This window comes from Manis javanica, chromosome 10, assembly GCF_040802235.1.
Source record: "Manis javanica isolate MJ-LG chromosome 10, MJ_LKY, whole genome shotgun sequence".
Classification (NCBI taxonomy): Eukaryota; Metazoa; Chordata; class Mammalia; order Pholidota; family Manidae; genus Manis; species Manis javanica.
The window spans coordinates 1,851,807-1,878,360 of record NC_133165.1 but is presented as its reverse complement, the minus strand read 5'-3'; the positions used below and the strand labels follow the sequence as shown (position 1 = coordinate 1,878,360).

The 26,554-nt window shown below is 61.8% G+C and overlaps 3 protein-coding genes and 1 long non-coding RNA gene across 12 annotated transcripts in view; 1 reads left to right on the top strand and 3 right to left on the bottom strand.

Annotated features, from left to right (window-relative positions):
• AXIN1 (axin 1) overlaps nt 1–2,576 on the bottom strand; it is a 64,009-nt gene extending 61,433 nt beyond the window's left edge. For 3 of the 4 annotated variants that reach the window (XM_073214489.1, XM_073214490.1, XM_037005508.2), the window contains exon 1: nt 2,282–2,576. The gene's annotated coding sequence lies outside the window, so the exon portion shown is untranslated. The remainder of the gene's footprint in view (nt 1–2,281) is intronic. The other variant, XM_037005507.2, reaches the window with a different exon arrangement.
• Nucleotides 2,577–2,714: 138 nt separating this feature from the next.
• On the top strand, nt 2,715–8,729 carry LOC118970067 (uncharacterized). Of its 5 annotated transcripts, none has more exons than XR_005057879.2 (4): nt 2,715–3,172; nt 5,063–5,270; nt 5,580–5,881; nt 7,954–8,729. It is a non-coding gene; the product is annotated as an uncharacterized lncRNA (long non-coding RNA). The 5 variants fall into 5 exon arrangements; XR_012121880.1 differs by adding an exon at nt 3,944–4,105 and having other exon boundaries at nt 5,580–8,729; XR_012121881.1 differs by having other exon boundaries at nt 8,077–8,728.
• Nucleotides 8,730–13,032: 4,303 nt separating this feature from the next.
• MRPL28 (mitochondrial ribosomal protein L28) lies at nt 13,033–15,963 on the bottom strand. 2 transcript variants are annotated; one of them, XM_037005522.2, is made up of 6 exons: nt 15,859–15,963; nt 15,420–15,717; nt 14,552–14,704; nt 14,150–14,284; nt 13,947–14,033; nt 13,033–13,378 (listed from the first exon to the last, which is right to left on the bottom strand). In XM_037005522.2, exons 2-6 carry the CDS (start codon nt 15,705–15,707, stop codon nt 13,262–13,264), a joined length of 780 nt encoding a protein of 259 aa, XP_036861417.2. In that variant the 5' UTR covers nt 15,708–15,717; nt 15,859–15,963; the 3' UTR covers nt 13,033–13,261. The 2 variants fall into 2 exon arrangements, with proteins under 2 accessions (XP_036861417.2, XP_036861418.2); XM_037005523.2 differs by having other exon boundaries at nt 15,821–15,878.
• A 2,680-nt stretch (nt 15,964–18,643) lies between these two features.
• On the bottom strand, nt 18,644–23,405 carry LOC118971019 (post-GPI attachment to proteins factor 6-like). Its single transcript, XM_073214151.1, is given in 10 exon segments — nt 18,644–19,034; nt 20,173–20,296; nt 20,370–20,460; nt 20,744–21,093; nt 21,096–21,125; nt 21,218–21,618; nt 21,702–21,829; nt 22,031–22,189; nt 22,289–22,464; nt 23,345–23,405. Coding segments are annotated over 10 exon segments (1,911 nt in total).
• Nucleotides 23,406–26,554: the final 3,149 nt, after the last annotated feature.

Sequence of the window (26,554 nt, the reverse complement as noted above, 5' to 3'; positions counted from 1 at the left end):
GGTAGGCTGCAATCTAGGCCTCAGCAAGAACAGCAGGAAAAGCCTGTTTCTTATTCTTAAGGTCAAGGCTCACAGGCTGTGCACCCTGCTGCTCATGGACCACTTCCACGGCAGTCGCATTCTTGGAGCCCCACCAACATGTAATGAGCAACTTCACTGTCTTAGCTCCACTCCAGCTCATCGACTACTGTCTAATGTACTCTTGTCCCAGATGCCACCTCAGGAAAGAAGGCCCACACCCAGCCCCGAGCCTATCCTTAGAGATACTCTGTGGTTATTAGCCTTGAGTAAGAACCAAGTCACTGTGTTCGAATGGGAGGTTAATTCTGAGTCACTGCCACTTTCTCTTAAGATGCTCACATCTTCTACGTAAGTTATTTGTCGCAGTCTGATTTAAACATCTTCTGCAGGACACACAGCACCGAGCACAAGGTCTTGCAACTAATGGAGCCAATACATTTAATTCATCAACAATAAAGGAAAACAACGGTTGTTACAGATGCTGAACATCAGCGCTTAACAGATGTTGAACCATTATGCATAGAAGAGCAACAAAGTCAAGACTGACCCCTTTATTACAAAACTGTGGCTGTCTTAAAAGACTAACATTTTAATTCACGTGTGAACAAGTTCCCGGAATCATTCAAAATTACTTTTCATTGCCCAGAAGAAACATTTCTTAAAATTCAGATCTATTTTTGGCTGTCAACTGGCAGAAGACCTTTGGTGTTCCTGGAAGCACATGAACCTCTCCGAATTACTGACATTACTACAACGTGCTTCAACTCCTGCAATCTCTGCGCTCCCACACAGAAGCACACCGAGTATTTAGTGCACACACGTACACACCACGCACAAAGCGGTCACATTGATTCAGGTTGGAGTCAAATGCCCACAAGCACTGAATCTGGCCAACAGCCTGTAACCACCACCAATAAAGGGACTCCATTAAAGGAATCTACAGCTCTGATACTGCATTTAAAAATCTCCTTTAGTCACTACCAAAGCATACCCCCTGGGTACCACAGCAGCCTACTCGATGCTATAGATGTGTATATATTTATTTTACTCAAATAAAACTTTTGAACTTTTTGATTCATGTAGAGCATAGAAGTAACAGAGCGTGACTCTGACATTTTCCCAACTGTCCATTAAACTCTTCAAGGATTAGGGCTACTATTTTACATGTAATCCATCCCCCCACCGCCTAAATTCTCAATGACCAATGTAACCCAAAAAAGTCCATTTAGCTTCTCTGAAACTACAAATCCAAGAAACACCAACACCTGCTGAAAATCGAACAGAAACACTGTATTGTATATGCTTTCCAATCCTCCTTCCCTGAACAGAAGTTCTTAAAATTGAGACCCAGATACTGCTGACTCTCTTGGGAGTCAGGTTCAGCCTGTGTCTGTTCTCCAACACAGGGCCTGTGGGAGCGAGTATGCTTGAGATTCTTCCTGAAAAAGCAGGGGACACAAGTGCAAGCAAAAAGGGGCACAATAAGAACTCTTCATAAACTACCTTAGAGCGGTAGCGCTAGACTGAGAAAAATCCTCAGAGAACTGACGCACTTTGCTCTACTGACTTCAGTGCTGAGCTGAAGTTTCAGCGCCCTGGCTGTGCAGCTCGTTTCACGGGAGACTGAATTCCAAAACCTGGGAGAAGGCTGGACTCTAGGACCCACACTCAAAAGTGGGTTCCTGGGGCGAGGCGCAGACCTGAGAACAGCCACCCCGACGAGCCGGCCACGGGACGCAGCCTCAGGCACCCCTGCCGCGAGGGAATGCCCTCCGCGGTCCCGACGAGCGCCGGGGGTCCTGGGGCGGGGGCGGGGGCGCTCCGGGTCCATCCGTCCCCAGGATCCTGCACACAACGTCCGGACCCAGACGCTACGCTGCCCCTCACCCACACCCGGAAACATGCCCAGGCGCACGGACCGCACCGTGCAAACCCAGCCCATCGGTGCGGACGCCGGCCTCCTCCCGGAGGCCCGCCGCCCCTCCCCGAGTCCCGTATCTTCCTCACAGCCTCCACTCACCTAGAGCGCCCGCTCTGCTGAACAAACCCCGCACTGCCCCCATTTCACACACCCAACGTCGCCGGCTCTGGCCTTCTTCCCCTGCTGCGAGCATCTACGGACAAACCTGCGCACAAGGCTTTCCGCCCGGCCCGCACAGCCTCCCCGCAGGACCTGCTCTCTCCCCGCCCGGCCTGCGCGGCCTACACGCGCCGCACAGCCCGCGCCCCGCAGGAACGCGCGCCGGAGCAAACTACTCACCGGCGCGCGGCTGCGGCACGGCCCACGCGCTCAACGGCGGCGCTGCGGACGGAACGGAACGTTGGCGCGGCCCCGGGCGGCCCCCATCGCGGCGGCGGCGCGACGGCCCGAAGGCGGGCGCGTGGCAGGCCGCGGGGACGCCGCCGCCGAGGCCGGCCGCCCGCTCTCACCGGCACGCTCCGGGAGACGCAGCTCCAGCCCGACTCCGGCCGGTCCTGCGGCGGCGGCGGCGGCGGCGGCGGCGGCCGCAACCGCTTCCCGGAGCCGGGAGCCCGAGGCCACAGCGCCGGAGCCCAGGCCCGAGCGCCCCCGCCGGCGCCGCCCGGAAGTGCGGGGGCGGAGCCGACGGCGAGAGGCGGGGCGCGGAGCCAACGACAGGAAGAGGGCACTGGGCGGGGCCGGTCGCCGGAAGGGGGACCGCGGCGTGGGGCGGGGCCGAGAGTCAAGGCACGACCAGCGTGGGGGGCGGGGCCGGCATTGGAGCGGGACTCGGGGCGTGGGGCGGGACCGGACCGTGGGCGGGGCGGAGAGCTCTAGACCGAGACCAAGCGCTGGGAAGGGGAAGAAGTCGCGGGGACCTCGAGCGTGCGTGCGAGGCCTAAAGCGCGCTAGGCTTGCTTGGCGCTGGGAGCTGGACCGAACGCGTGGGCGGGGGCAGGCATGCCGGCAGGGCGGAGCCTTGGGCGAGGGGTGGAGCAAGGCGCTCCCAGAAACCCCGAGCGGGCGGCGGCGGGCAACTACCGCAGTTACGTGGGCTGGGGCGTCCGGGAGGCGCCCCCGAGAGGGTCCCTGAATGATGGTGGCCACCAGGACGGCCTGGCCGGGTCGCCGAGTCCCTGTCTCCCCCTTCTGTGTGCCTGCTGTCCCCCTGCTGGCCGGGACCCTGAGAAGGTGAGCTCCACGCCCCCTGAGTCCCAGGCAGGCCAGATTCAGGGTCAGGGCACACAGTAGTCAGTAGGCATCCAATAAATGCTGGCTGTCACTCGGGCGGAAGCCCCAGCTTCCAAAGGGCCCTCGGCCAAGACTGGCTGAGACCCCACCCTGGCTGGGTCCTACCTAGATTTCTCTTAGACACTATCCAAGGTCTGCATAAGGGCAACCTTTCCTTCCCATCACTGCCCTCGGGTCCCACTGGTCCAGCCCACCCAAAAGAAAGGGCTTCTGCGTGTCCCCATCCTGTACCCACCCCTCCCGACCCCCACTGCCACCATGGCACCGCTTGCCTAACCTGCAAGCCAATTCCATATTGCCCACCCACCATGGCCCCTTCCTGAGGGAAGGATGTGGGCACCAGGAATGGATTACTGCGCCTAAGGAATCGCTTCTGCCACCCACCATGACCACACAGGACCTGTCCACAGAGCTACACCAGGCCTGGCACCTCAAGAAATGTTCCCAGCAGCTCCCAGGGGACAACTATACCCCAGTTCTACAGATAAGGAAGTTGCAGCTCAAGCCACATAGGGTCCTGCTCACCTTCTCCCGCCCTAGGGCTCCCAATGCATCCCACTCCATCCCGGCAACCCTCAGCTGGCCAGCTCTCTGGTACCTTATAGCCCTTCAGCTCCCTTCCCTGGTATCTCCTCCACACCACCCTCCCTGGGCATCTTGTCACTTGCCCACATTCATGCTTCCACTATGCTGCTCTCTCAAATTCCCCAGGTACCTCTAATGCCATGGTACCTTCTGGGCACAGCTCATCCTCACTGCCCAACCTCATTCTACATAGCTCCCCAGCAAAGGAAGAAGTCCCAGCTCGGGGTTACCTGAGCCACCAGCCAGCCTCCCACCCAGCTGCCCCCCAGTGGCACCTGGGATGAGCAGGTACGGAGGCATCCCAACCCCCAGCCACTGCCAGCCTGCCTCTCCCAGGACTCAGCATAGCATCTGATGCCTAGGCTGTTGTAGAAAAATGGGACAGTGAGGGATGAAGGCTACCAGGGAAGCACCCCAGCCAGCCAAGGGCCCAGGCCATCCTCTAAAACAATCACCATGCCTTGGAGCAGGCTGGGCAGGGACTAGGGCCATGGGTATGGACAGCACATCACAGGAGCTATGCTGCTGAACCAACACTGGCCCCACGAGGATCCTGACAGTGTCCCTGTCACCTGCATCCAGCTGGGGTTGCTCCAAGCCCCACAGTGCTGAGCAAAGGGGATACTCTACAAGCCCCTCTCGAGTGGGCTGGACAGACAGCAGGACCCCCAGCACACTGGCCCTCAGGCTGCCCCCGAATCCCAGACACAGGCCCCCAGTGCTTGCCTTGGTTGTGCGGAGCTGCTGCTGAGGCCGGACCAGGCTTCTGGGGTGGTGTCCGTACCCATCCTCCTCCTGGCGCACAGCTGCAGGTGTCTCCAGGCCCTGGGACCAGAACAGGGCCCTTGGGCCTCTGGCTCCTTGGGGCACTCACCCTGCAGGGACAGGAAGGTAGTCAGAAAGCAGGCCTGTTACAGTGGGTTATACCTGCAGGCATGGAGAGGAGGTTGTCTTCGGGGGACCCCAGGAAGGGGCTCAGAGAAGGCTCGGGAGAGAGGCAGGAAACGCAGCGCTAGCGCCTGCAGCGGCCAGAGCTGAGGCCCGACGCGGCCCTGGAAGCTCCCTCTGAACAGGCGGGTTCTGTGAGAGCACCGTTTTCATCAGAGACCTTTTAAAACAACCTTTAACCAGGAACAGGAGTTTGCCTCTAGAGGCTTTGATTTGATTAACTGTAGATGACATTTATTTAGGCTTTCCAGGAACTAAATGAAAAACTTAAGAAGAGAAATGGAATTGTTTCCTTAGACATAAAAGGAATCCTCAAAGTGAGCTTTGAAGCCTTACACGTTGGTCCATGTGGCTGAGGAAAAATGCCTATTAAAAGTGATCCGGAGGTATCGTCCAAGGTGCGCTGAGGAGGCATGTTGAGGCACACCCACGTGGCCCAGTACCTGATGGCGGGTCAGCTAGAGATTGGATCTTGTGTGACAGGTCCCCACCATCTTTCTGAGAGGTGAGGTCAAGGAGGGATGGTCCTGATCAGGGCTTCTGGTGGGAGACACAAGCCTCAAGCTGGGCCCCTTCCATGCTCTCCATTCCCTGACCCTCCACCTGGTCCACAGGCGTGGAGGTGGGGTGGGTGGGCAGGTGAGGCCCCTGGGAGGGAGGAAGGCCTTGGCTCATCCAGTTGTGGTGCATGAGGAGTGGGCTTCCCTTCAAGGGTGCAGCCCCAGCCACAATGGCCGGCCACCTTCCCACCATCAGCCCAGGCACCCCGAGCTCCATCCCTTGTCCCTGAGTGTCCTTTTTCCGCTGGCTCTAGGTAGAGGCAGATGCTGTTTGTGACCCCATGCCAATCCGAGCAAAGGACTTGGAGACTTAACACCAAGGTCGTGAGATTTAACACTAAGAAGAAAAGCTATAAAACCACATGTACAGAGTGCCTACTTCTCTGAATACAGAAAATGTGCATAAAGGCAGGAAAGCTGAAAAACCATCCCAGAGCATCAATACCGGTTATTAATGAGAGCAGAATTAGGGGTGGGTTCCATTCTCTCCTCTGCGCAGCCAGTTAGAAGTTCTACAATCCAGTGGAAACCACGAAGCTCCTCCTTTCCATTGAAGGTCAGTATAATTTCACCCATCAGAGCAGGCGGGTGGTGCGAATGAGGGCCCCCGGGGACAGGAGGGAGCTGCCTGTCAGGCAGTGGAAGGCGCGGTGTCCGCCCCATCCTGCGACTGCAGCAGTTGCCCCACGACGAGCAAGTGCCTCCTCGAGCTTCCTGGCCACTAGGCTCCCTGTGGGCACCCTGGGCTGGGGCCTCCTGCCTCTGCCATCCTGTGTTTGGCTCCTCTTGCCCTTCGCACCTGTGAGGCAGGTGTGCTGTCCATGCTGGCGTTTTGCATCCCTCTTGCTGTTTGGAATTCTCTTGCCAACCCCTCAGCTGAAGCCACCTTAGGCAGATGAGACCCAGTGCCAGGTAGGGCAAATGGGACACGCGCAGGGCTTTGCCTGATACCTGGCACGACCACCACCTTCTAACCCTGCTGCTCTGTGTCGCCCTGTCCCGATGGTCGCTGCACCCAGAAGCTACCAGCAGCTGCATGCAGCGTGTCACACATCATTGTGCTCTCCCCTTTCAAGGCAAGGGGGTCCTACCCTCAGAGGGGTGGGGAGTGACACATGCAGCTGCTGCGGGGCGAGCGGCAGGGTCTCAGACAGAAGCACCTGCCATGGTCACTGCTTGTTCCACTTGCTCAGTGGCCCATCCGGCTGGTGCGGTGCTCGTCCCACATCCCCTGCATGGATGACTCACCCAGCAGACCTGGCCCAGCCCCCCAATCCCTGCTGGCCTGGGCTAAGAGTCAGGCCCCAAGGCCAACAGGAAAGCAGTGGCATGGTGGTAGGTGCGTGGGCCCAAGGGCAGCACGCTCCCTCCCAGGGTGCCTTACGCACACCCCCTACCTCAGGTCTCACCCCCAGTGTCCTGAGGGACACTCCAGGCTGAGAGGCACAGCAGGGACATCTTCCCACACTGCCCTTCTGGAGGATTCTGCCCCCAGGGGTGTGTCTGGGGGTGCGTCCAAGGGATGGTCACATAAGCTCATGCCTGGAGGGTGGGCATAGGTATGAGATGGCCCCCACCAGTCACAGAGAGTAGCCTACTCCGCTATAACCCAGTGCCTCCCCAGCTTGGGAGCCTCTGGGACATGGGGAGGTGCCGCGAGGGTTGCCTGGTTCCTGCCTCCCTGGAGACTTGAGTATCCGCCTGTGTCTTGGTCCAGCCAGTGACTCTGGGTAAGGCAGGCACCTCTTTGACCCAGAGAATCCTCCTTCGCAAAATGAGGGTCCTGACCTAACCCTGCTGGCCTCAGAGGTCTGTATGTGACCTCTGCAAATGAGCCCAGGCTTCAAGGTGGAGCCCATGCTGGCAAGGCCCAGGTCAAGTATCTCAGACACACCACAAGTACAGGGCAGGGCTGCTGGGCTCCTCCAACCCCAGCTTGATTTCCTAGGAACGTGGTATCCAAATACAGGGGCTGGGCACCCGAGGGGGCTCAGGTGACTTGTGGGAGAAGCAGGTGAAGTCCTGCCTGCCTGGGCAGCCTAGGCCATTTCCCCTTACACACTTGGGCACATCTGCCCTCCTGCCACGCTGACCTTCATGCCTGTGTCCTAGCTGCCCCCTCCCTGGAATACCCTTCCTGTCCTGACACCCATCCCTGAAGGCCCCCAGTGGGGAGGCCACATGCCCCTTCGTTAGTTATAAGTTCTCCCCCACCCCCACTCCATCTGACACCTTATCAAGCCCCACAAACCTGCACAGTCCCTGGACCAGGGGCCACCCATGAGCTCGTAGCCGGGGACTTTGTGTTGGGAGGTGGGGAGATGCCATCCCAGGAGGGCCAACTGCCCTCACCCACAGCCCACGACCCCCAGGTCAGCCTCTGCTGCACCAGTCTCTTTGCCACCTGTCCTCTGCTTTGCTGTCTCTCGCTGTCTCTCTGGGCTGCTGAGGAGCCCTGCAGCCTGCATGGCCAAACTATAAGTATGTGATTATGTATGCCAGGGTCCCTCTAGCCCTTTGTTGCTGCAGAATCTGTTGTAGCAAACAAAAGTGCATTGGATTAGCCACAGTGGATTAAAAGATTTGCTTCTCAGAGTTTATCTAATAACCTAACAATTGTGCCTACAGAGGCTTTGAACCTCCAGGACACGCTCACCAGGCCATCTGGGAGCTCTCCTGTGAGGGCAGCAGACGGCAGGCGGGTGATTACAGGCAGCCACTGCCCAGCCTCACACTTGGCTCTGCCCACAGCCAGGCCTGTGCTCTCAGCCCCTGCCAGACCTGTCTGGGCCAAACCTGGGGATAGGATCAGACCCCAGGAGAAGAAGGTGGAGGCCAGCTGAGGGGACGAGGCACGGCCAGGACTGCCTACCAGAGGGCCTGGGGTCCAAGGCCGGGTGTGGGTGGTGGGGGCCAAGGCTCGCCTGCACCCCGCTGCCTCGCCGGGCACACCCACACAGCACACACGGCATCAAGGACACAAGCAATGTGGAGGATGGCCGTGGCAGGCAAGGGACAAGCCAGGCTTCACCACGCTGCGGCGCACAGCCCCACGGTGCACGTTCCTGGACACGCGTGCACTTACACACATGCACACGCACAAGGATGGCTCTCTTTGATCACCAAAGGACACTCCATTTACAAGCTCTTAATCGCAGCTGCTTTTTCGGCGCCTGTCCTCTGAAGTCCCAAGTAATGGGATTTGGCACTTCTGATCCATCTTGGGCTGGCCGCTCCCATTATAGATGGACATTTTTCCCCTTTTTTCTGCTTCTTTTTTTTTCTCAAATAAAAAAACCTTCTTAGGCCACATTGACTTGACATGGCTTGTCACCCAGCCCTGGGAGTGGTGGCCCCAAGGGCTGGGCGGCTCTTAAGCCAAGGGCCCTGACCAGGTGGAGGTCTTTGATGCCGCCTCCATGTGAAGTCTGAGTGACCCGCAAGCGCGGCCTTGGGGGCCACAGTGCGGAGGGACTCAGCCAGCCGTGTGCTGCCCTCTTTGTCTCTCTGCCATGACCCTTCCTTGGGACATCAGGGGGCCAGTCCCAGGGCAAGGATGTGAGTGTGTGTGCGTGCATGCGGGGTGCAGAGGGTGGGGTGGGCAGGGTGCCGGCCACAAGAACAATGGGTAGCAGGGAGCACGCCCACCTATCCGCCCGTTCCTCTGCCCGTCTGTCCATCACCTGCCCAGCTTACCTCACCTGCCTGGCTCCGTGGGCCTGCTCGCGCACCTCCATTCCATGGTCTGCCATGACGGGCTTGGCCGGCCGTCAGCGCCCCCTCAGCCACTCCAGGTAGCGGGTCCCTGCTCTTGGCCACTGTGTGGCTGGGAGGAAGAAGCGTGGCTCTAGGCTGCAGCTCGGGCTCCCACCGCCGATTGGCTGAGGCAGGGACCAGATGACGGCCTCGGAACCCTATGGTAGCCATGGCAACCAGCCCCTTTAGACACCGCCACCCCCGGGCCACTCCTGGCTGCCAGGGGAGCAGGCAGCGCCGCCGGCGGGCCCATTCGGGGGTCCCCTCAGAGGGTCGGGTCGGGCCTGGCTGGATGTGGCTGCTCCGCACCAGCAGCGCAGCCTTTCCCTGTGTGTGCGTTTCACGCCTGTCCAGTGTGAGGGGTCCTGTCCCTCTCGGGACATGCCCCAAGCCACTCCATGCTCCGCCTGATACCCCTGGTGGAAGCAGGAACAGTGCCCTAGTAGCCCTGCTGAGAGGAGGACTTCAGGTCAGGCTTGCCCCAGGGACTGAAGGCCAGTCCCCGTGGGTGACGGGAGGCAGAGCAGGGGGACTCCCCACTCCCAGGGAGGCACAGCCAAGTTCTCAGCCCACTTCAGACCCCACTGGGCCTACCAGCTTCGTCTCTGCCTTCCAGCCCCTCCCCCACACTTCTTAGCCTGGTGAACACACAGCTAGGCCCACAGTCCCCTCTGAGCCTTTGCAGGCCTTGCTGCCCACCCAGCAGGACCCTGGGACTTTGGCCACACCAAGCAGACACTTGCCAGCCACGTGGAAAGTGGCTTCACCCCAGTGACTTTGCACCTGCTCTTGCCCCGGCCTCCATCCTCAGGGCCCGTCAGCACCGGCCCCTCAGTGAGGTCTTCCCGATGTCTCAAGGTCAGGACTTCTCGGCAAGGCCACAGTGCAGCCTCACTACGACCGACCATCCTGGGGTGGCAGAGCTTTGAGAATTCTAGAGCCACCCCACCCCCACCTGACAGCCCCTGGCCTGTCCACACGAGCCTGGGATCAGCACCCCATACACAGCCGAGGGCCCCAGGAGGCCACATCCCACTTCCTGGCCTACGCCCACCCCACATCTGCCCAACAGACTGAGGCAAGGATACCCACAGAACCGTGAGAAGCGGTGCGAGCCTTGAGCCCCTGGGGACAGGGCTGGGGTGGGGCTAGGGCCTACTGGGGAGGCCACTGCCAAGGCCAGAAGGACCTGGGAGCCAGGCTCAGGGTAGGCTGGGCCGGGCCCAGAGCCAAGGGCAGTTGCTGCCCAGCCACCCCCAGACTTGGCCTCAGAATTCTTCACACTGGCCCGGACCCACCCCAAACTGCCCGGTCACGAGGGCTCCCCTGCCATGCTGGCTGCCACTAGCAGACAGGTGTGGGTGGGGACCAGCCTGGGTCAGCTGGGGTGCTGGGAAGGTCCAGAGGCAGGGGCCCCACCTGGGGCTCGGGTAAGCTTGGGGAGGGCTCCCGTGTGCTGCGGCAGAGGGTGCACCTGGTCCAGCCTCCAGCCGGGGGGCTGGGGAGGGGCTCGCAGGGTGGCAGTGGGTGGTGAAGGTGGAGATAGGAGTCCAAGCACAAGCTGAGGGAAAAGCAGTGCACATGGGTGGGCCTCACCATGTTCCCCTGGGACCTTAGCACCCTGACAGGTTGCAAGGCAGGGGTGCAGGGGCCTGGGAATTGATTGCTCTCTTCACCCACCCCTTCCTGCAGTCAGTGCACACCTGGGCAGGACTCAGGTCCTAAGACTCAGGGCGAGGGGTCAGGAACAACAAAGCCCTGGACTGGGCCCCACCTTTCCTGTCATGTTGTGCCATCTCTAGACGGGATCTTGATGCCCTTCCTGGGACTTAGGGGCATTGGAACAAGACAACGGACACAAGGCCTTGGGACACCACACTTGCCAGGGTCCTCTACTGCCCTGGTTCCAAGGGACCCCTCCCGTGTCCATAGCTACAGCCATTCTCATTGAAGCTAACAGGTTGAGCTGTTTTCATGGAAACACGTTCAGCCAATCTCATGGGGACACATGGGGAAGGAGGGGGGTTTGCCCCTGAAGGCTTGGGGAATGCAGCCCAGCTGGTGCAGGGACAGGGGCATGGCCTTCACCCACTGTGAGCTAGTCAGGGCAACCCTGGCCTGGGAGGGTTTGACCTTGGTCAGCACGACCCTAACCCACAATCCAGGCTTTTGAAGGTTTGCTGGGCCCACAGCCCTGGAGAGGGTGTGCGTGGAAGGCAGGAACATGTGGCCATCCGGGCTCCCACAGCACAGACCCTGGCTCTCTGTGCAGTCCTGTGTCCCTGTCCCCACCCCCACACCCCACAAGGTGAATATTATGCTGGATCCAGCTTGCAGAGGCCTGTCCCAGACCTGGGTTTTGGGGTGTCACTCACAGAGCGCTTAACCTTTTCTGAATTGAGGATGTTTGTGAGAATTTGAGGAAACTCACACTGTCCCTGCCAGAAAAGCACTCAGGGCAAAGGCCATCTGAGCCCCATTCAGGTTACAAGTACGTGAATGATCCGCTGAGGCCATGCTGAGCTCCTGCTCGCCGGCAGCCTGGGGCACTGGGGGAGCGGAGCCAATGCAGGCTGGGACTCAGTTTCCAACCAGGCCCACCACTGCTGGCATGGAGACGAAGGCCCAGAGCACCCCCACCCCCACCCCCCCGCTCCAACCCTAGGAATCCAATACATGAACCCCACAGGTCCTGGCAAGAGTGCCCCTTGACCTGTGGCCTTAGTTGGAATGGAAAAGCTCAGCAAGGGGTGCCCAAGAGCCAAGATCAATCACCTGGGGACATCCTGGGTGCACACTGCAGGGACGACCCAGGGAACAGGCCGAGGCTGCAAAGGGATCAGTCTGATTTAGCGTAGGGCTGACCACAGGAACGGCAGTGCGGCTTCTGGGAAGCCTGGCCTGTCCAGAACTCGACCCAACTGGCTGGAGCTGAGGCCTTGGTTGGGACACCTGGGCTACATCATGCAGGACCGCCACAGCCCCTGCTCTCTCATTGGCAGCTTTCGGTAAAAATTTTTTTAATGAAAAACTCTTCACAAAGTTGGGACATTGTGTGGGGATACACTTGTCTTCAGAGCATCAAGACACATGGGTCCAGAGGTGCTCCCAAAGGAGTTTGGGACTGGTGACAGGGTTTCCCAGCTGTAAACAGACACCTCAGCGTCACTCCCTCCAGGGCAGGCCCCAACCCTCCATAGCCACCTCATGAGCCATGGGGTGTTGGGGCCCTCCCATGACTGTGCCCCTACAGCTGCATCCCCACGAACAAGCCCAGGTATCCCCACTGACAGCACCCCTCAAGGAAGCCTGGTGCCCCTCGGTCAGTTGCCAGGACCAAGTCAGGGGAACCCTCCTGGACACCCCAAAAAGGCCTGATATGGTCTCAAAGCTCAGTACTTCCAGGTTAAGGGTCAGGTCAAGGCACCCCCAAATCACAGAGTAGGAGAAGCCTCAGGGTACCTGGCCCAGCCTCTCACTGGGAGCCATATCCCTACCTGGCATCAAGTATGGGTCAGCCAAGGAAGGCACAGCCACACCCACAGGCTACACTGCCCACTCTCTGTGACAGACAGGGCGGTACTGACCAAAGCTCCCAATTCAAGGCTTTCCCCACAGATGCTGCCACCAGCACAGCCTTCCGGAGCTGGTGGGGGTACATCCCTGTCACCCCCAAAGCCAGGCCACTGCTTCCCTGCCTGCTGTGGAGAACACATGCACGCAGGCAGGGACATGCGACAGGGAGGGGGCAAGCGCCTCTTGCTCTATCGCGGGCGCCTTCAGCCATGCTGGGCTCTGTCCCAGAGGCGAGAACAGCACAACAGAACCCTGGCTCCCAGCTGAGCCGGGACCACCGCCCACCGCACCACATCCTGGGGCTCTGGGGCGGGAGTCAGGGGGTCAGAGGCTGAGGAGAGCCCCGGTCCTCCAAGCAGGGAAGCACACACACAGTCTGGCTCAGACTTTACTTGCACTGCCCCCACCAAGTACGGTGGCCCTGCCTCGCTGGGCCTTTGCCTGGGTGGGGAGAGAGCTCCCTCAGGCCTCTGGGGGTCATCAGGGGCTCCACAAAGCCCACTCCACCCAGGGGCACACACAGGAAGAGGGGTGCCCTCGCCACCACGCCAGGCTCTGTGCCCACAGAGCTGAAGGGGAGCTGAGCCTGGCTGTCAGGAGCAGGTCACTGTGTGGCCAATTCCCGCCGGCTCTTCTGCACCACCGCTGGCTCAGACAGCGCCTGCTGCTGAAGCTGCGTGATCAGCTCCTCCACGTAGACCTTGAACAGAGGAACAGGGTCCTACAGGGACAAGACAGGTCAGTGAAGAGCCCTGAGAAAGGTGGGAATCCAGCTGCTGCTGCCCGAACAGAGGGATGAGGCCTGAGAGGACCAGGTCCCCCAGGCTTGAATACAGACCAAACTCTTTGCCACCCCCAGGCCCCAGCCCAGAGGGCAGTGCCCTGTCCGTGAGACAGGGGCCACCTTCTCATGGGGACACAGGGACCAGGCGCCTGCCCCTGGAGTTCCTGCCTTGGGGTACTGTGGCGGCAGAAAAACAAGCAGAAGAAACATGGATTGCGGCTGCTATGTCATAGGTGGGTTCCCTGTCCCAGAAGCTACCACAGACCCCAGACTCTTCTAGGGACCCCGGACAGCCAAATAAACCAATGGTGTAAAAATCCAGCTCTTTTCACCTAGTCTTTCTGTTCATGAACTTATGAAGCTGGCACAGAGGATCAGGACCCTAATGGGAGAGAACGTGCCACCTGGACCCCACCGGCGCTGTGGCCCCTCCCTTCCGTCCGCAAGGCTTGGCGCTGGGCCCACCCCTGAGAAGGCAGGGCAGCGGGGGCTCGCACATGCTCACCTTCTCCTCCAGAAGCCGCTGCTTCTCCAAAGCCTCGTCCAGTGTCAGGCCAACCCACTCAGCCTCTGCCTCTGGGATAACAAACTCCTGGGCAGGCAGAGACGGGGGTGGGGAGGGGGGTGGGGGAGCGCAGTGAGGCGGGGGCAGGGGTGGGGGCGCTGGGGGGCCCACGCAGAGCAGGAAGCACAGGCCAAAGCCCTCACCTTGTACTTGTCATAGATGGCTGCCCTCCTCTCGGGGTCGCCCGGGTGCAGCTCTGGGTCCCGTCGGGCAAGCCGCAGGAGCATACCTCGCTTCAGGTCCATCCCGAACTTGGAGCACAGGTCTTCCTTTGGGGTCTGGTAAGAGGCTACGCATGAGACCAGGAATCGCCAGTAGGGCCCCGCTCCCCTGCCTGTCCCCAGCATTGGGTGGGCCTTAGGCAAGCCTGGCAGGGCAATGGGCTAGGTGGGCAGCCCCAGCCCCCAGGCCAGAACAGAAGACAGCCTAAGCATAGGGGAGGAGACAGCTGCTCTCACTGAGTAACCCTCCACCCCAGACGTCAGTGTGCCCACTGAGCCTGCCCACGAGGACCCACTGTGTGCTGTCTGGCATGCCCTACTTGCCTTGAGGATGTAGAAGTCAAACCCATAGGCCTCATCAATGAGATCCAGGGTCCTCATGGTCACAGTCACACTGAAGGTTGCATCCAGGATTTCACTGTGGAGCTCACGCTGAAACAGCTGTGGCTTCCACACCTTCTTCACCCTCTTGGACAGCTGTGGAGAGACAGACTGTGTGCCTACAGGCCCAAGGGCTCCAGGCACCCTCCTGAGGCCTGGGACATGGAGCTGGGTGGACCACCCCCACCTGTGGACTTGACTGCCCACCAAGAGGTCAGCTGCTCCTCAGCCAGCCTGGTACCCCCAGATCCTCCCAGCAGCTGGTGTGTGTTCCAGGCATGCCACACCATCGTCCACAGGTCATCACATCCTACACTAGGGACCTAGGGGCCGAAGGCAAAGGGAGACACCAGCCTCTCCCAGAGACTGGGCAGCCCCTTCCAGGGTTCCCACCAGAGACAGCCCGGCGTCAGGGGTAGTCTCAGGAGGCCTGGCCTGGGTCAGTCTCTCAGCCCTCCTACGTGCAGCCAGGAAGTGGCAGTGCCAGCCTTGGGTTATGAGAAGCAGGCAAGGCAAACTGTGGTGCTCAAGGCTGACAGGTGACCACAGACCTCACCTCTCCTACCTCCCCTCAATACACAGGCCTCCTCCCCATACTTACACTTGATCTGGGGAACCACCCCAGGGCCTCTGCACTGACGGTTTCCCATATGGACCACCTGTCTCAGAGTGCCCAGCTGGTTTCACAGGGAGCAGTACTTGCCCAAACTATAACTCTACTTATCAGCACGTTCCCCAGACTGTCCTGTCCTGTCCTGTCAGCTCTGGTGCCCAGCAGCGAGACCAGAGCAGCAAACCCCAGATCACCCACCTTGTCATTGTTGGTGTATCTGTGGCCCAGGATCCAGCCTTCGCCGCCCCACAGCCCCAGCTGGGACTCCGGGGGATGGTAAATGGGAATGGGCACGTCCTCCACGCGCTCCCGCTGCCCGTTCTTGGGGCTGATCTTGAACTTGGCCCCGTGCGGCCTGTAGTGCACGGGCGTGGGCGTCCGCGCCTCCTCCAGGGAGCGTAGGTAGTGGCTGGGCAGGCGGGAGCACAAGCCCTCGCGCAGCAGGAGCTGCTTCCACAGGTGGACCGGGACCTTGTGCAGGGGCATCGCGGCGCGCCTGGAGAGAGGCAGGGGCGGGGGCCGCCGTCACGCCGCAGCCCAGCCAGACCCGACCCAGTCCTCAACCCCGGTGCGACCAGACCCCGCCGGAAGCCAGGTACCCCGCTTGATTCGGCGGGCGCCGAGCCGCGGAGCCTACCTCCCAAGAGCCGTGCGGCGCCGGAACCGGAAGCCCCACGCTCTACCCCCGCTGACTGGCTGCGACACCCGTCCGTCTAACCCTCGTCCCGCCCTCTTTTCTTCCATCTTTAGGGACCGTGGAAAACGCTCTACAGACACGGCGGCACCGCCAGGCACCGTCTGCAAGTGCGGCCGCGTCTCCCGCGAGCTGCAACCTGGGCGGGGCGGGATCCCCCCCGGGCAGGATGCCCCCTCACTCCCACCCACCTCCTCCCGGAGGCGCAGACAGTAAGGTAACCCATTTGCCTTGAAATATCAGTGTAGAATAGTCACCAATCACAGCGGAATCAGAGCCAGTGGAGGCCACAACTGGACAGGACACAGAAGGGATGCCCCTAGACCAGAAGGTGGGAGGGCTGCAAGCCGACCCTGCTCCCCAGCTTCCCACGGCCCCGCCCAGCACCCATCCCACAGGCAGCGGCCCTGCCTTGGCGACTTAGGGAGGGCGGGGCACTGCTCCTGGGGCAGTTTCATCTCTTTTACCCTGCTTCCCGCACAGAGGAAAGAGAGAGGCTGGGCCAGGTCCGCAGGAGCCTGCTCTCCAAATGAGGGTCGGACCAGTGCAGGGCAGCGGCCATCCCCTCCTCTCCTGGGGGCAGCTGAAGAGTATGCGCCCCATACAAGGGCCCTGGGTCCCGGAGTGGGTGCAGACACAAGGTTGAGGCAAGGGGGGGGGGCCTGTGGTGCCGGCACCCCCAGAGCCAGGGCAGCTGGGCAGCCCTCTCCACAGGAAGCTCTTCTTGGGGGCCTGGAGCTCCGAAGGGAGGGGCGGGACCAGAAGCCAGCCGCTCCTAGTCTCAGGGCATCTGGCCTCTGCGTACCCCAGGACCCATTAGGGGCCTGGTGATTGCAGTCACCTCTCCCTACAGCGACTGCATCAGCGTGGGGACATCCGCAAGCCTGAGGAAGGCTGGCATTCAGGGGCACACAGTGGTCGGAGCCAGGGATGCAGGGAGGGCACAGTCACCAGCCTCAGCAGCGGGGACCTGTGGGAGGTGGGCAAGGCCTCCTCTGTCCCTCTGGGTCAATCACAGCCTTGGCAGATTCTTTCCTCACATCTCCAACCATCCCCTGGTGAGAACACACAGCCTTACCCACACGGTACCTGTATTCTCCAGGCAGCCAGGCGCAGGCCCAGGGGCCGCTGCAAACACCAGCTAGGACCAGCAGGGGGACCGCAACAGCCAGACAGTGGGCACAGGGGAGCTGGGGCGTGCAGTTCTCTCCTCGGGAGGAGGAAGCAAAGAGGTGTGCAGGGCAATTTTATTCAGCTGGAAATTGATCTGCACGGGGTCCCTCTCCCTCAGTCCTGCCCCTCATTGGAGAGGTCATCCTGAGAGCTGCCACGACCCTGTCACGTCACCGCATACAGCTCCTCCTGGTGGTTCCTGCAGATCTGATAGTGGCAGGGGAGCTTCTGCGAACAGGCCCAGGGCTTGGTGTGCATATCCCTCGGTCGCAGCAGGAATGTGGGGAACATGTGCCAGATGCTGTGGGTGTAGTAGTAGTTGTCACTGGTTGTCATAGAGGTATAGATGGCAACGGCCACGGCAGCCATGCTGATGCCAGGCAGGAGGCAGAAGGCCCAGCGCTGCTAGGAGGTGGGGTAGTAGTGGCACCGGTGCCCACAGCGGTATACCTAGAGAAAACCGACAAATGAGCATGGTGGGGGGGTTGGGCAGGGGTGGCTACAACTCCTAGCCTGCCCAGGCCCGAGCAGGGGACCGCAGGTGTGGGCTGCTTGGAGGGCGCTCACTGGCACAAAGACCTGAGGGGTCCTCAGGCATGAGGCATGCTGGGCCCCAAGGGGGCCAAGTGTAGGATCAGCAGGTGTGCAGGACTCAGTCCCAGGGTGAGAGGCATGGCCAGAGTGAGGGGCTGGGCTCTGTCCTCCCACAGAGTGGAGAGACCATGCCCCCACCCCAGTCACCAAGGAAGGGGTGTGAGCCAGGAGCATGAGGCTGCCCCAGCTCCTTACCCACATGGTGGCCATGACTGCAAAGGCAAACAAACAAGGCCCCATCATGTTCCAGGCGCCCCTGCGGTCCAGCTGCAAGGACGTGGCAAACACCAGCGTGCCCAGAAGAAACAGAACCTGGGCAAGACACAGGGACAGCCACAGGGTCGCAGGAGCCCAGGTTCATCAGTGAAGCCCCAAGGTCCAACAGGAGCAGGTGGCCTGGTCATGCAGGTCATCTTGCTGTCCCCACTGCCCCCAGCATTTTCTGCCCCCCCTTGGAACTGCTGGCACATGTTGTCCTGCTCCGCTGACTGGGAAGAAGGTGCGCCTCCCCCAGCTCCTGCGCGGCTGGGAGCCATAGCGCCCTGATCCATCCACAGGTGAGTTTCTGAGGCAAAACTTGGTCCGGCAGGGCACCAGGCATGCACCTTCAGTAGCCAGACCTGGATTGGCAGAAAAGTCCCCACAGTGCCCCTGGCACCAGGGATTCCAGGAGCGTAACTGACGGCCTCTCGGGGACTTCTGGCCTCAGGTGAGGCCTTCTCACCAAATGGGGCCCCAGGAGAAACAGCCTGGGGGCCTTACCTAACCCTGCCCACCACCTTCCTGTCCTGGCCCCTCCAACCTGCCAGCACAGTGCCTTGATATCTGAAAGCAGCTTCTTCCAGTGGGCTTCCGTGAGCAGCAGCACGCCCTCCTTCTGGTCTGTCCCACGACGTGCTGCACGCACGCAAGCTCCTCTGCTCCCCCAGAGCCCAGTCGCGGGGATTGGGAGCACACTCACTTATTTCAGGGCTGCCTTCAGCTGCGCCATGCGGAGGATGGTGACCCAGATGGATACTCCAGAGCCCAAGAAGTCGCAGCACTGCAGCGTGTCACAGCTGAGCATGCACAGTACCACCTCCCCAGGCTGGTGCAGGCGCGGCTGAACTGCAAGGCAGGGAGGTGGGCGTGGCACGGACCTCCCCGCCCTCCCCACAGCAGAGGAGAGGCCCACCGTGGAGAAGAACGTGGTGCCGGCATAGACTGAGGCCTCCACCGGGAGGGAGCGGCGCGTGGACACGGCGACGGGAGCCAGGGGCATGAGGCTGCTGGGGTGAGCACGGGTGCGGCTGGCCTCCGCTGGCCTCCCGTCTGGGCTGTGCTCCGGTCTGTGCAGCTCCACCCACGCCAGCCTGTGGCCAATGTTACACCAAGGGGGCTGAGGCTGGGCCCTCTGAACCTCAGGGCCTGCTCCTCACCCAGTGCCCTGCAGAGAAGCCCTTCTCTCAGGAACAGGCTGGGACAGGTTGGGACAGGTGTGGAACACGTGTGGGTAGACGTAGGCCAGTGTGGGCAGATGCAGACAGGTATAGGGCAGGTGTGAGCAGATGTGGGCCGTTATAAGACAGGTATGGGACATGTGTGGGCAGATGAGAGGAGCTATGGGCAGCCATGGGCATGTATGGACAGGTGAACTAGGTGAGGGCAGGTATGGGGCACGTGTGGGCAGGTGATGGCAGGTGTGGGGAGCAGGTATAGACAGGTATGGAGAAGGTGTGGGCACACAGGCAGCTGTGGGACAGGTGTGCGCAGAGAAGGCCAAGGTCAAGCGGTGAAGTCATTTCAGTCACCTCTGTGCTTGCCTGGAACACAGAGGAGTGGGGAGGGGACATCTGCCCTTGTTGCGGAAGTGGCTCCCAGCCTTGGCAGAGTCCTGGGAGGCTGGGGAGCCACGGGCAGGAGTATCTGGGGGCCTGGCCTTCACCTGGCTCGCAGCTGCAGCCTGCATACAGGTAGCTGTGTCTGCGCAGCAGGAGGCACCGGCCATAGGGCCCACAGTCACTCAGGCAGGGCACCAAGTACAGGTGGTTTCCACTGGGACCACAGCCTGCTCACACTCCCTGCGAGAAAGGACCCCGGGAAGGCCACTGTGGTCTGCTGGCCTGCCCCCTGCCAGGGCCCCCGCGAGGCTCTTGGACACATGAACCTGGAACTGAGGCTCCCGGGCTCTAAGCCCTGGAGGACAGTGGCCATGAGATCTGCAGAGGCCATGATGCCCTTCTCCCCTTGCTCTGCCCCAAGTCCTGGTCTGCCCAGGGCTGTGTCCTAGGCTAGTCCTCCCTCCTGTGTTCTGGCAGGAGGGGTGGTCAGGCGAGGAAGGGGATCTCTCCCGATTCCCAGAGGGCAAGTGACCCTGCAGGAAGACGGGACACTCCCAGACTCAAAGCAGGTGGCCTCGCCCCTGGTCCTGAAGGCAGTGTTTCAGCCTTTTGCTGCCTGTCCCCCACTGGCAGCCCTAAATGTCCTCCCTTCAGCCCCAGGTTTGCTCACTCAGGACCCTCAGGGCACACGAGCTGCAGGGAGAGGTACCAGCTGTCTGTCTCTGGGTAGGGGATGACGAGGGTGGCCTTGTGAGCTAAGGGGCTCAGAGACAGGGGGTACCCCTGGAAGAAAGCTGCAGGGGTGGGAAGGCCTGGTCAGGGCAGCCAGGGGCTAGTGGGTGGCGGGCCCAGGGCCACGCGCCATACCTGTGGTGCAGTTGAGCGAGGTGGTGAGGCTGAGGAAGGGGCCGGCGGCGTTCACGCAGACCTCTACCAGGGTGCTGTTGGCAAGTGCGGTCTGGCAGGGGCCGCGCAGGGTCAGCCCGAGCCCAGGTCGGCCACCAGGCGGGCAGGACCAACATTGCCCGAAGCTCCCACTCAGTCTGGCATGCAGTGCCCTTCTCTGTGGCGTGCACCGGCCCAGGGTTCCTGGTCTACAGACACACAGCCGCCAGCAGCACCCGCAGGCACGGCCCTGGGCCCCTGCTACCATGGGGAGTAGGCCTCCCCTTCCTCAGACAGAGCCCCTTTCCGGGTCCAAGCTGGCTGGGGACCCTTTGTTTCCTGAAGGGCCCCCTGACCCCACTTCCATGCCAAAACTGGCGGGAAGGCCTGTGCCCCGGCTGAGCCAGGTCACAGGGAGCTACCTCATTGGACTGCAGAGAGAGGGTGAGGGAGCCCCCACCATCCATGCCTGTGTCGAGGTACAGCCGCATCACTGAGGGCATGCCCGACCGTACCCACACGGAGACCCTGTCCAGGGGCCGGAACCGCACAGACACCACATCCATGACTTCCCGCATGATGGGATACCTCGTTTGGAAGAAGGAGCCACTGCCTAGCCCGTGGCTCCTGCCCGGGTCCTGGTGGACGAGGCTCAGGGGCAGCAGGCCAGCGGAGGCGTTGCGGCTCTGGCTCGGGCTGCTCTGAAGTGCCGTGAGGTCTTCATCTTTGGCCTGCAGTCTTACGGGAGCACCAAGGCTCAGCCGGAAGGAGGAGTGGGGGTCAAGGGCAGGGGGCAAGACATCCCGGCCTGCCCTCCCTGCACAACACACCTGTGAGGGCAGCCACGATGCTGAATGCCACGGACACCCGGGCCCCCCCCAGGCTCTTGGCTGTCACTTGGATCCACCTGTCCCAGGGTGGCGAGGGCAGCAGCAGGTGGCAGGTCCCAGTGGGGCCAGGGCAGGCCAGCACCTTCTGGAAGTTGCTGGGCAGGGTGGCCAAGCCCACAGTGAGGTGCACGGGGCAGCCCAGGCTCCCGTTGGACACACAGCCCTTTAGCTCCAGACGCAACTCCTGGGTGTACTCAGGGATGAAGGTTCTGTGGCCAAGGGTATGGCCTGGTTTAGCTTCTGCAGCTTCCACCAACCTTCCCACGTGGTTTGCACTCAGGGTGGTGGCCAAAGAGGCCCCACTGCTCAGCACAACCCTGAGGCCCAGGCCCCTGGCTTTCCTACCAGCCCAGGGACAACAAACACCAGGCCCACCCACTCCACCAAGCCAGATGCTGGGCCTCCCCCAAGGGCTCCCACTCACTTGAGGCAGCTGGGTCGGGAGAGGAGGGTCTGCAGAAGGGGCACATCTGGCTCCAGAATGGAGACCTCCACCATCCTCACGACCAGCATGTCCGGCTGGCAGACGTAGGCACAGGTGGGAGCAAAGCCCTAGGGAAAGAATGAGTGGTGGGGGAAAAGAATGTACACGTGTGGGGGAGTTGGGCAGAGAGCCCAGGGGTGTGGCTGGCGTGGGCAGGACTGGGAAGGGCAGCCTAGAGCAAGGCCTGCGCTGAGGACGTAACTGCCAAGGACAGACATTCCTGCACCGAGGGGTCCTGCCCCTTCTACGTGGGCGGCACCCCGCCTCACCTTCACCTCAATCTTGTGGGATGAAGGGGGCAGGTGGGCAGCCACAAACCCGTCCCCGGGTGCAGGGTGGGAGATGGTCACAGAGGCGTTGCTCTCGGCATCTTGACGAGGAAGGGTGGCTGCACAGAGGTATTGTGGGGGAAGCTGGTGCCCAGGGGGCTGATGACCGGAGGGGCGGCGTAGCGGAATATGTGGAGCAGAGAGAGCAGGGCAGGCATCAGATGTGGGCCTTGGGTCGGCGAAGGTGGGCACCTACACGGTGATCGCCACGTTGGCACACGTGGGGCTGCCTCCCCGTGACACGTGGCACAGGCAGCGCAGCAGCATGGTGCCTGGGGGCACGCGGAATTGGAAGAGCCTGGCGCTGCCATACCAGCTGTAGAAAGACAGCTTCTGCGGGGACTGCGGGAACTGCCCGGACACCAGCCTGACATCTGCGGGGAGAAGGTGCTGTTAGCCAGGTGGGCGCTGCCCTGGCCCCAGAGAGAAAGCGCAAGGAGACACGCTGGGTGGGTCTGCAGCCCTGGGACATCGGCCAGGCCGCTGCCGCCTCCAGCCCCTGGCAGTTGTGTCTGGCCTGGCAGGGCCCGGGACTCAAGTTTTCCCTGGAGAATCACATTCCTGCTTAATTTCCACACATGAAACACTGCTTCCGTCACCTTTCCAAGTCCCTCTACCCCCACTTCCATCTCGTCACAGGCTCACACCCCATGCCCACTCCCTGCCACCTCTGTCCAGATTGCCCACAGCCCACCTCAGGCCTTATCACAGCAGCACCCCAGCATAGGTGTCCCCAAATGCCTCAGACCTCGGTGGGAACCAGCCTCTCCGGCACGCTACTCAGGGTCTCCCTCACACTGCAGCCCTGAGGTGCTCAGGGCCCAGAGATGGAGGCTGACAGACACGGGAGGTGATGGGGAGCCCCACCCCTCACCTCTGACCTGGGTACCGGACACCAAGACAGCCCCTCCTCCTCGGAGGCTCCCAGCTGAGGGTTGTGTTCCATGCTCTTGGCCCCCTGAGAGGCCAGGGGCCTCAGATCTAGAGGCTGACCACCTGCTCAGGCCCACGACAGCTTGGGGCACAGCTGGACTGGAGCCTAAGCCCTCTCGCCCAGGGAGGTGGCAGGCAGAGATCCCAGGGGGAGGGACCTCAGGCTGGAGGGCAGGCCACCCGTGCTCCGGTGGGCACGTGCAGGGGCCCAGGGTGGACAAACTGCCCGTGGCCCCAGCATGGGGCTCCTGTGTGAACGGGTCCTTCAGTGCCTCTCTGGTCCCCCAGCCCTACACCTCCCAAAGCTGGCACTCTGCTCACCCCCCATCACAGCAGCCTTTCCAACCAGCTCTGGGGTCTTCACAGAGGCCTGAGGCCCCATCCTGGATTAGACCCCTCCTGGGAGTGTCCACCAACCAGGACACAACTTCCCCTGGCACACGTGCCCAAGCCCTGCGACACAGGTGGGTGAGGGTGCCCAGTGAACAGCTCTCTGTGCGCACCCCCCCACCGGGTGGCTGACTAGGCCCAGGGGCTGGCTGCATGGAGGGAGCCCAGCCCCTGCCCCAGCTCAGCCTGGTGCCCATGACTGTGGATACCCATTACCCTCTCTGCGTCTCAGCCTCCTGATGAGTTATCCAAGGTGGTGACCCTCCCTCCAAGGTTAATGGGTGTTAAAGTGCTTCCAGAAGAAATGCACGGAACACAGCAGGCTATGGCCTCACTTTCCTCCAAGTTGGGTGCCTCTCTGCCCACAGGAAGACTGGAAGCTCATACCACGCCATCGCTAAGGCTGGTGCCCCTCCACGTGAGCAGGTAAGGGAGCCAGGAGAATAGCTGCCTCTCCTGCCAACCTCCTGAACCTCCCACGGACGCACGCTGAGAAAAGACAACCCACTCGCAAAGCCAGTCTGAGCTCCACTAGAGCCACGCATGGGGGTGCTGGGCAGCATTCCAGGTGTCCGCTGGCTACCAGGTCGGACCCACCAGGTGTGGCCTCAGTGCTGAACTAAGGCTGCTGCAGCCCCTGGGATAACATGATGACAGGGACCAAAAAAACCGAAAAATGCTTGTTGCTGAGGCAGGGCCGCCTCCCCCAGTCCCACCTGAGAAGCAGGGGGCCTTAGCGAAACAGCCAGCCAGCTAACACCCAGCCCCCTGACCTGAGAGGGGCAAGGCCTTCTGACGTCCATGGCCCTGAAGTGCCAGCCTGCGCACACCTGGAACCCAGCTGTGAAATTTCAGCAGGTGCACCAGAGAGAAAACACCTGCTCAGGGGCGCCCCTAAGACCAACTGGTCCCCCACTCCCAAGGCCAACACAGCCCCTCCAGCATCCCCCACTGTGGGCTGCAGTCTCACCTCCCTGCCCACAGGGTAACCCTGGTGAACACACCAGACCATTAACACACTAGTCTGGGCCGGATGTGGTAGCCACATCTCTGGTACCAGGAAGTGCCAGCTGTGTGCACCCCAGCCTGGCCCCACAAGCCACTCTAAGGACACAGGTGAGAAGAGAAAGGAAAGTCCCTGAGCCCATCCTGGGAACCTGAGAAAGGGCATTCGGTCCTGCCCCCTCCAAACTAAGGCAGGCATCTGCCCCCTCAACAAGCCTGGGAGGTGAGAGATCACCCCCAGGTTTTCCAGCTCCCTAGTCTCCCCCCAGTGACCCCTCACTCAGCCGTGCCCCCGGGGTGGTGAGAAAGAAGATGAGGGTGGTGGTATCCAAGGGAGCAATTTAATCAGGAGCTGGTCTGGGGGAAGCTGCCTTTTATTTCAGGCGGCACCAAGCGCTGAAATTAGAGGCATGGCCCTCAAGGAAATAGGAGCTGGAGGGGAGCACGATCTTAGAGAAGGGGTGGGGGCTGGGAGCCCCAAGTGGAGGCAGCAGCCCTAGACTCTACTGGAGGGCCTCCTGCCCACCCCAGGGGCGCACCAGCCTCATGGCCCTCCCACAGGAGTCAGGGGCGGTCCCCCAACACCCCCAGTCAGGCTGAGGGGCAGCAGCTCCGGTCTAGCCCCCTCCACGGGCCTCGGTCCTGGGTGGGGCCTCTCTGGGAGCAGAAATGCAAGGGCGCGCAGAGAGTGCCCAACGCCATTTACTCGGAACCGGGTGGCCCAACGGCCCCTCAGGGCCGCCTGGAGCCCAGGCCCCCGGAGCGAGGCCAGCTGCTGGAAGTGACTGCGCTGGGGCGGGGGCCGCCACTGGGGGCGGGGAGAGGACGCCCACCGGACCCCCGCTCCGGCCGCTTGCTCCCCACTCTGCCCCTCTCCCAGAACAGCTGGGCGCCCTGGAATGCCACCGCCTAATCCTTCATCCCGGCTGGCCTGGCATCCGGAGCCCCACTGGAGTCCCCAAGGACCCCCGTGGGCCTCTCCACCTCCAAGGAAGGGCGCGTGATGGCCGTGACCGACGTGAACGCGCTGAGTAGAGAAGGGAGGGCACGTGCCGAGGGTCCCGACGGCGGAACCCGGCCCTGGGCGCAGAGGAGGGGGCGCCGGCGTCCGCTACTCCCCGGCCGCCTCGACGCGAGCTCTCACGAGGTCCGCCCTGCGCCCCAGCCCGGCGCCGGTGAGCGCGCAGGGGCCCCGGGTGAGTCGCAGTCCCCGGGAGGGCGCCCGGGCCGCGCTCACCGCTCTCGCCGCTGTCGCCTGCGGCGGGCGGGGGCCACGCGAGCAGCAGCGGCGGCCCCGGCCCGGGTCCCGGCGCGGCCCTTGGCTCCGCGCTCGGCCTGGCGCTACCCGCCCCGCGCCCCGGGCACTCCCGCCGCGAGGCGCCGCCCCGCTGGAGCCGGGCCGGAGGGACCGCGCGCCCCGGCGGGGGCCCGGGGAGGAGATCGGCCGGGGGGAGGCCGCGGACGGACGTGCGGCCGCGCGGTAGGGGGCGGTCGGCAGGACGCGGGGGCCGGGGGACCGAGGCAGGCCGGCGGGGCGGGGGTCGGCAGGCGCCGGAGGTCCGAGGGGGCGGAACGCGCGCAGAGCTTCCCACCGGGACGAGTGTGTGTAGAGCGCACACTTAGGGGAAGATGGAAAGGCCCCTCCTGTACAAGGGGAAACCCGGCACGCTCACCCTTTACACCGGGACAGATGGCAAACAGATCGCAGGCCTTCCACGTAAGGATGTAAGTGCGAGATGCAAGCGGTCAAGGGACAGAGGTCAGTTCGGTACTTGAGTGCCCTGTGCTGACTTAGAGCCATGCTGGGAACTGTACCATCCAACACCCACCTCCTGCCCCAGTGTGAGGTTCCTGTGCCCCAAGCTGACCACCGGGTAGGAGGGGGCTGTGGGTCCTGTCCCAGATCTGCCCTCCCACGGATCCCCCTTGCTTGTCTGGGGGTTAGTGAACTTGGTGGATGGACAGACAGCCCTGGACTGGAGTCTGGGAACGTCTGCTAAATAACAGAGCAGTAGCAATGCAAAGAAACCCAGGACGTACCTTGGCATTCTCATTTTGAAGGTGGAAACCTGAGGCCCAGCAACAGGAGAGCCTTGGGTAGAGGCGCCTGCATATGCACATTGTGTATTCCCCTTA

Excerpts from the sequence above, each read along its gene's own strand:
- MRPL28 (XM_037005522.2), bottom strand. The coding sequence starts at position 15,707 with ATGCCCCTGCACAAGGTCCCGGTCCACCTGTGGAAGCAGCTCCTGCTG. Across the intron at positions 14,705-15,419 it reads GATACACCAACAATGACAAG|CTGTCCAAGAGGGTGAAGAA; the intron begins GTGGGTGATCTG and ends GTCTCTCCACAG. Across the intron at positions 13,379-13,946 it reads AGCGGCTTCTGGAGGAGAAG|GACCCTGTTCCTCTGTTCAA; the intron begins GTGAGCATGTGC and ends TTGTCCCTGTAG.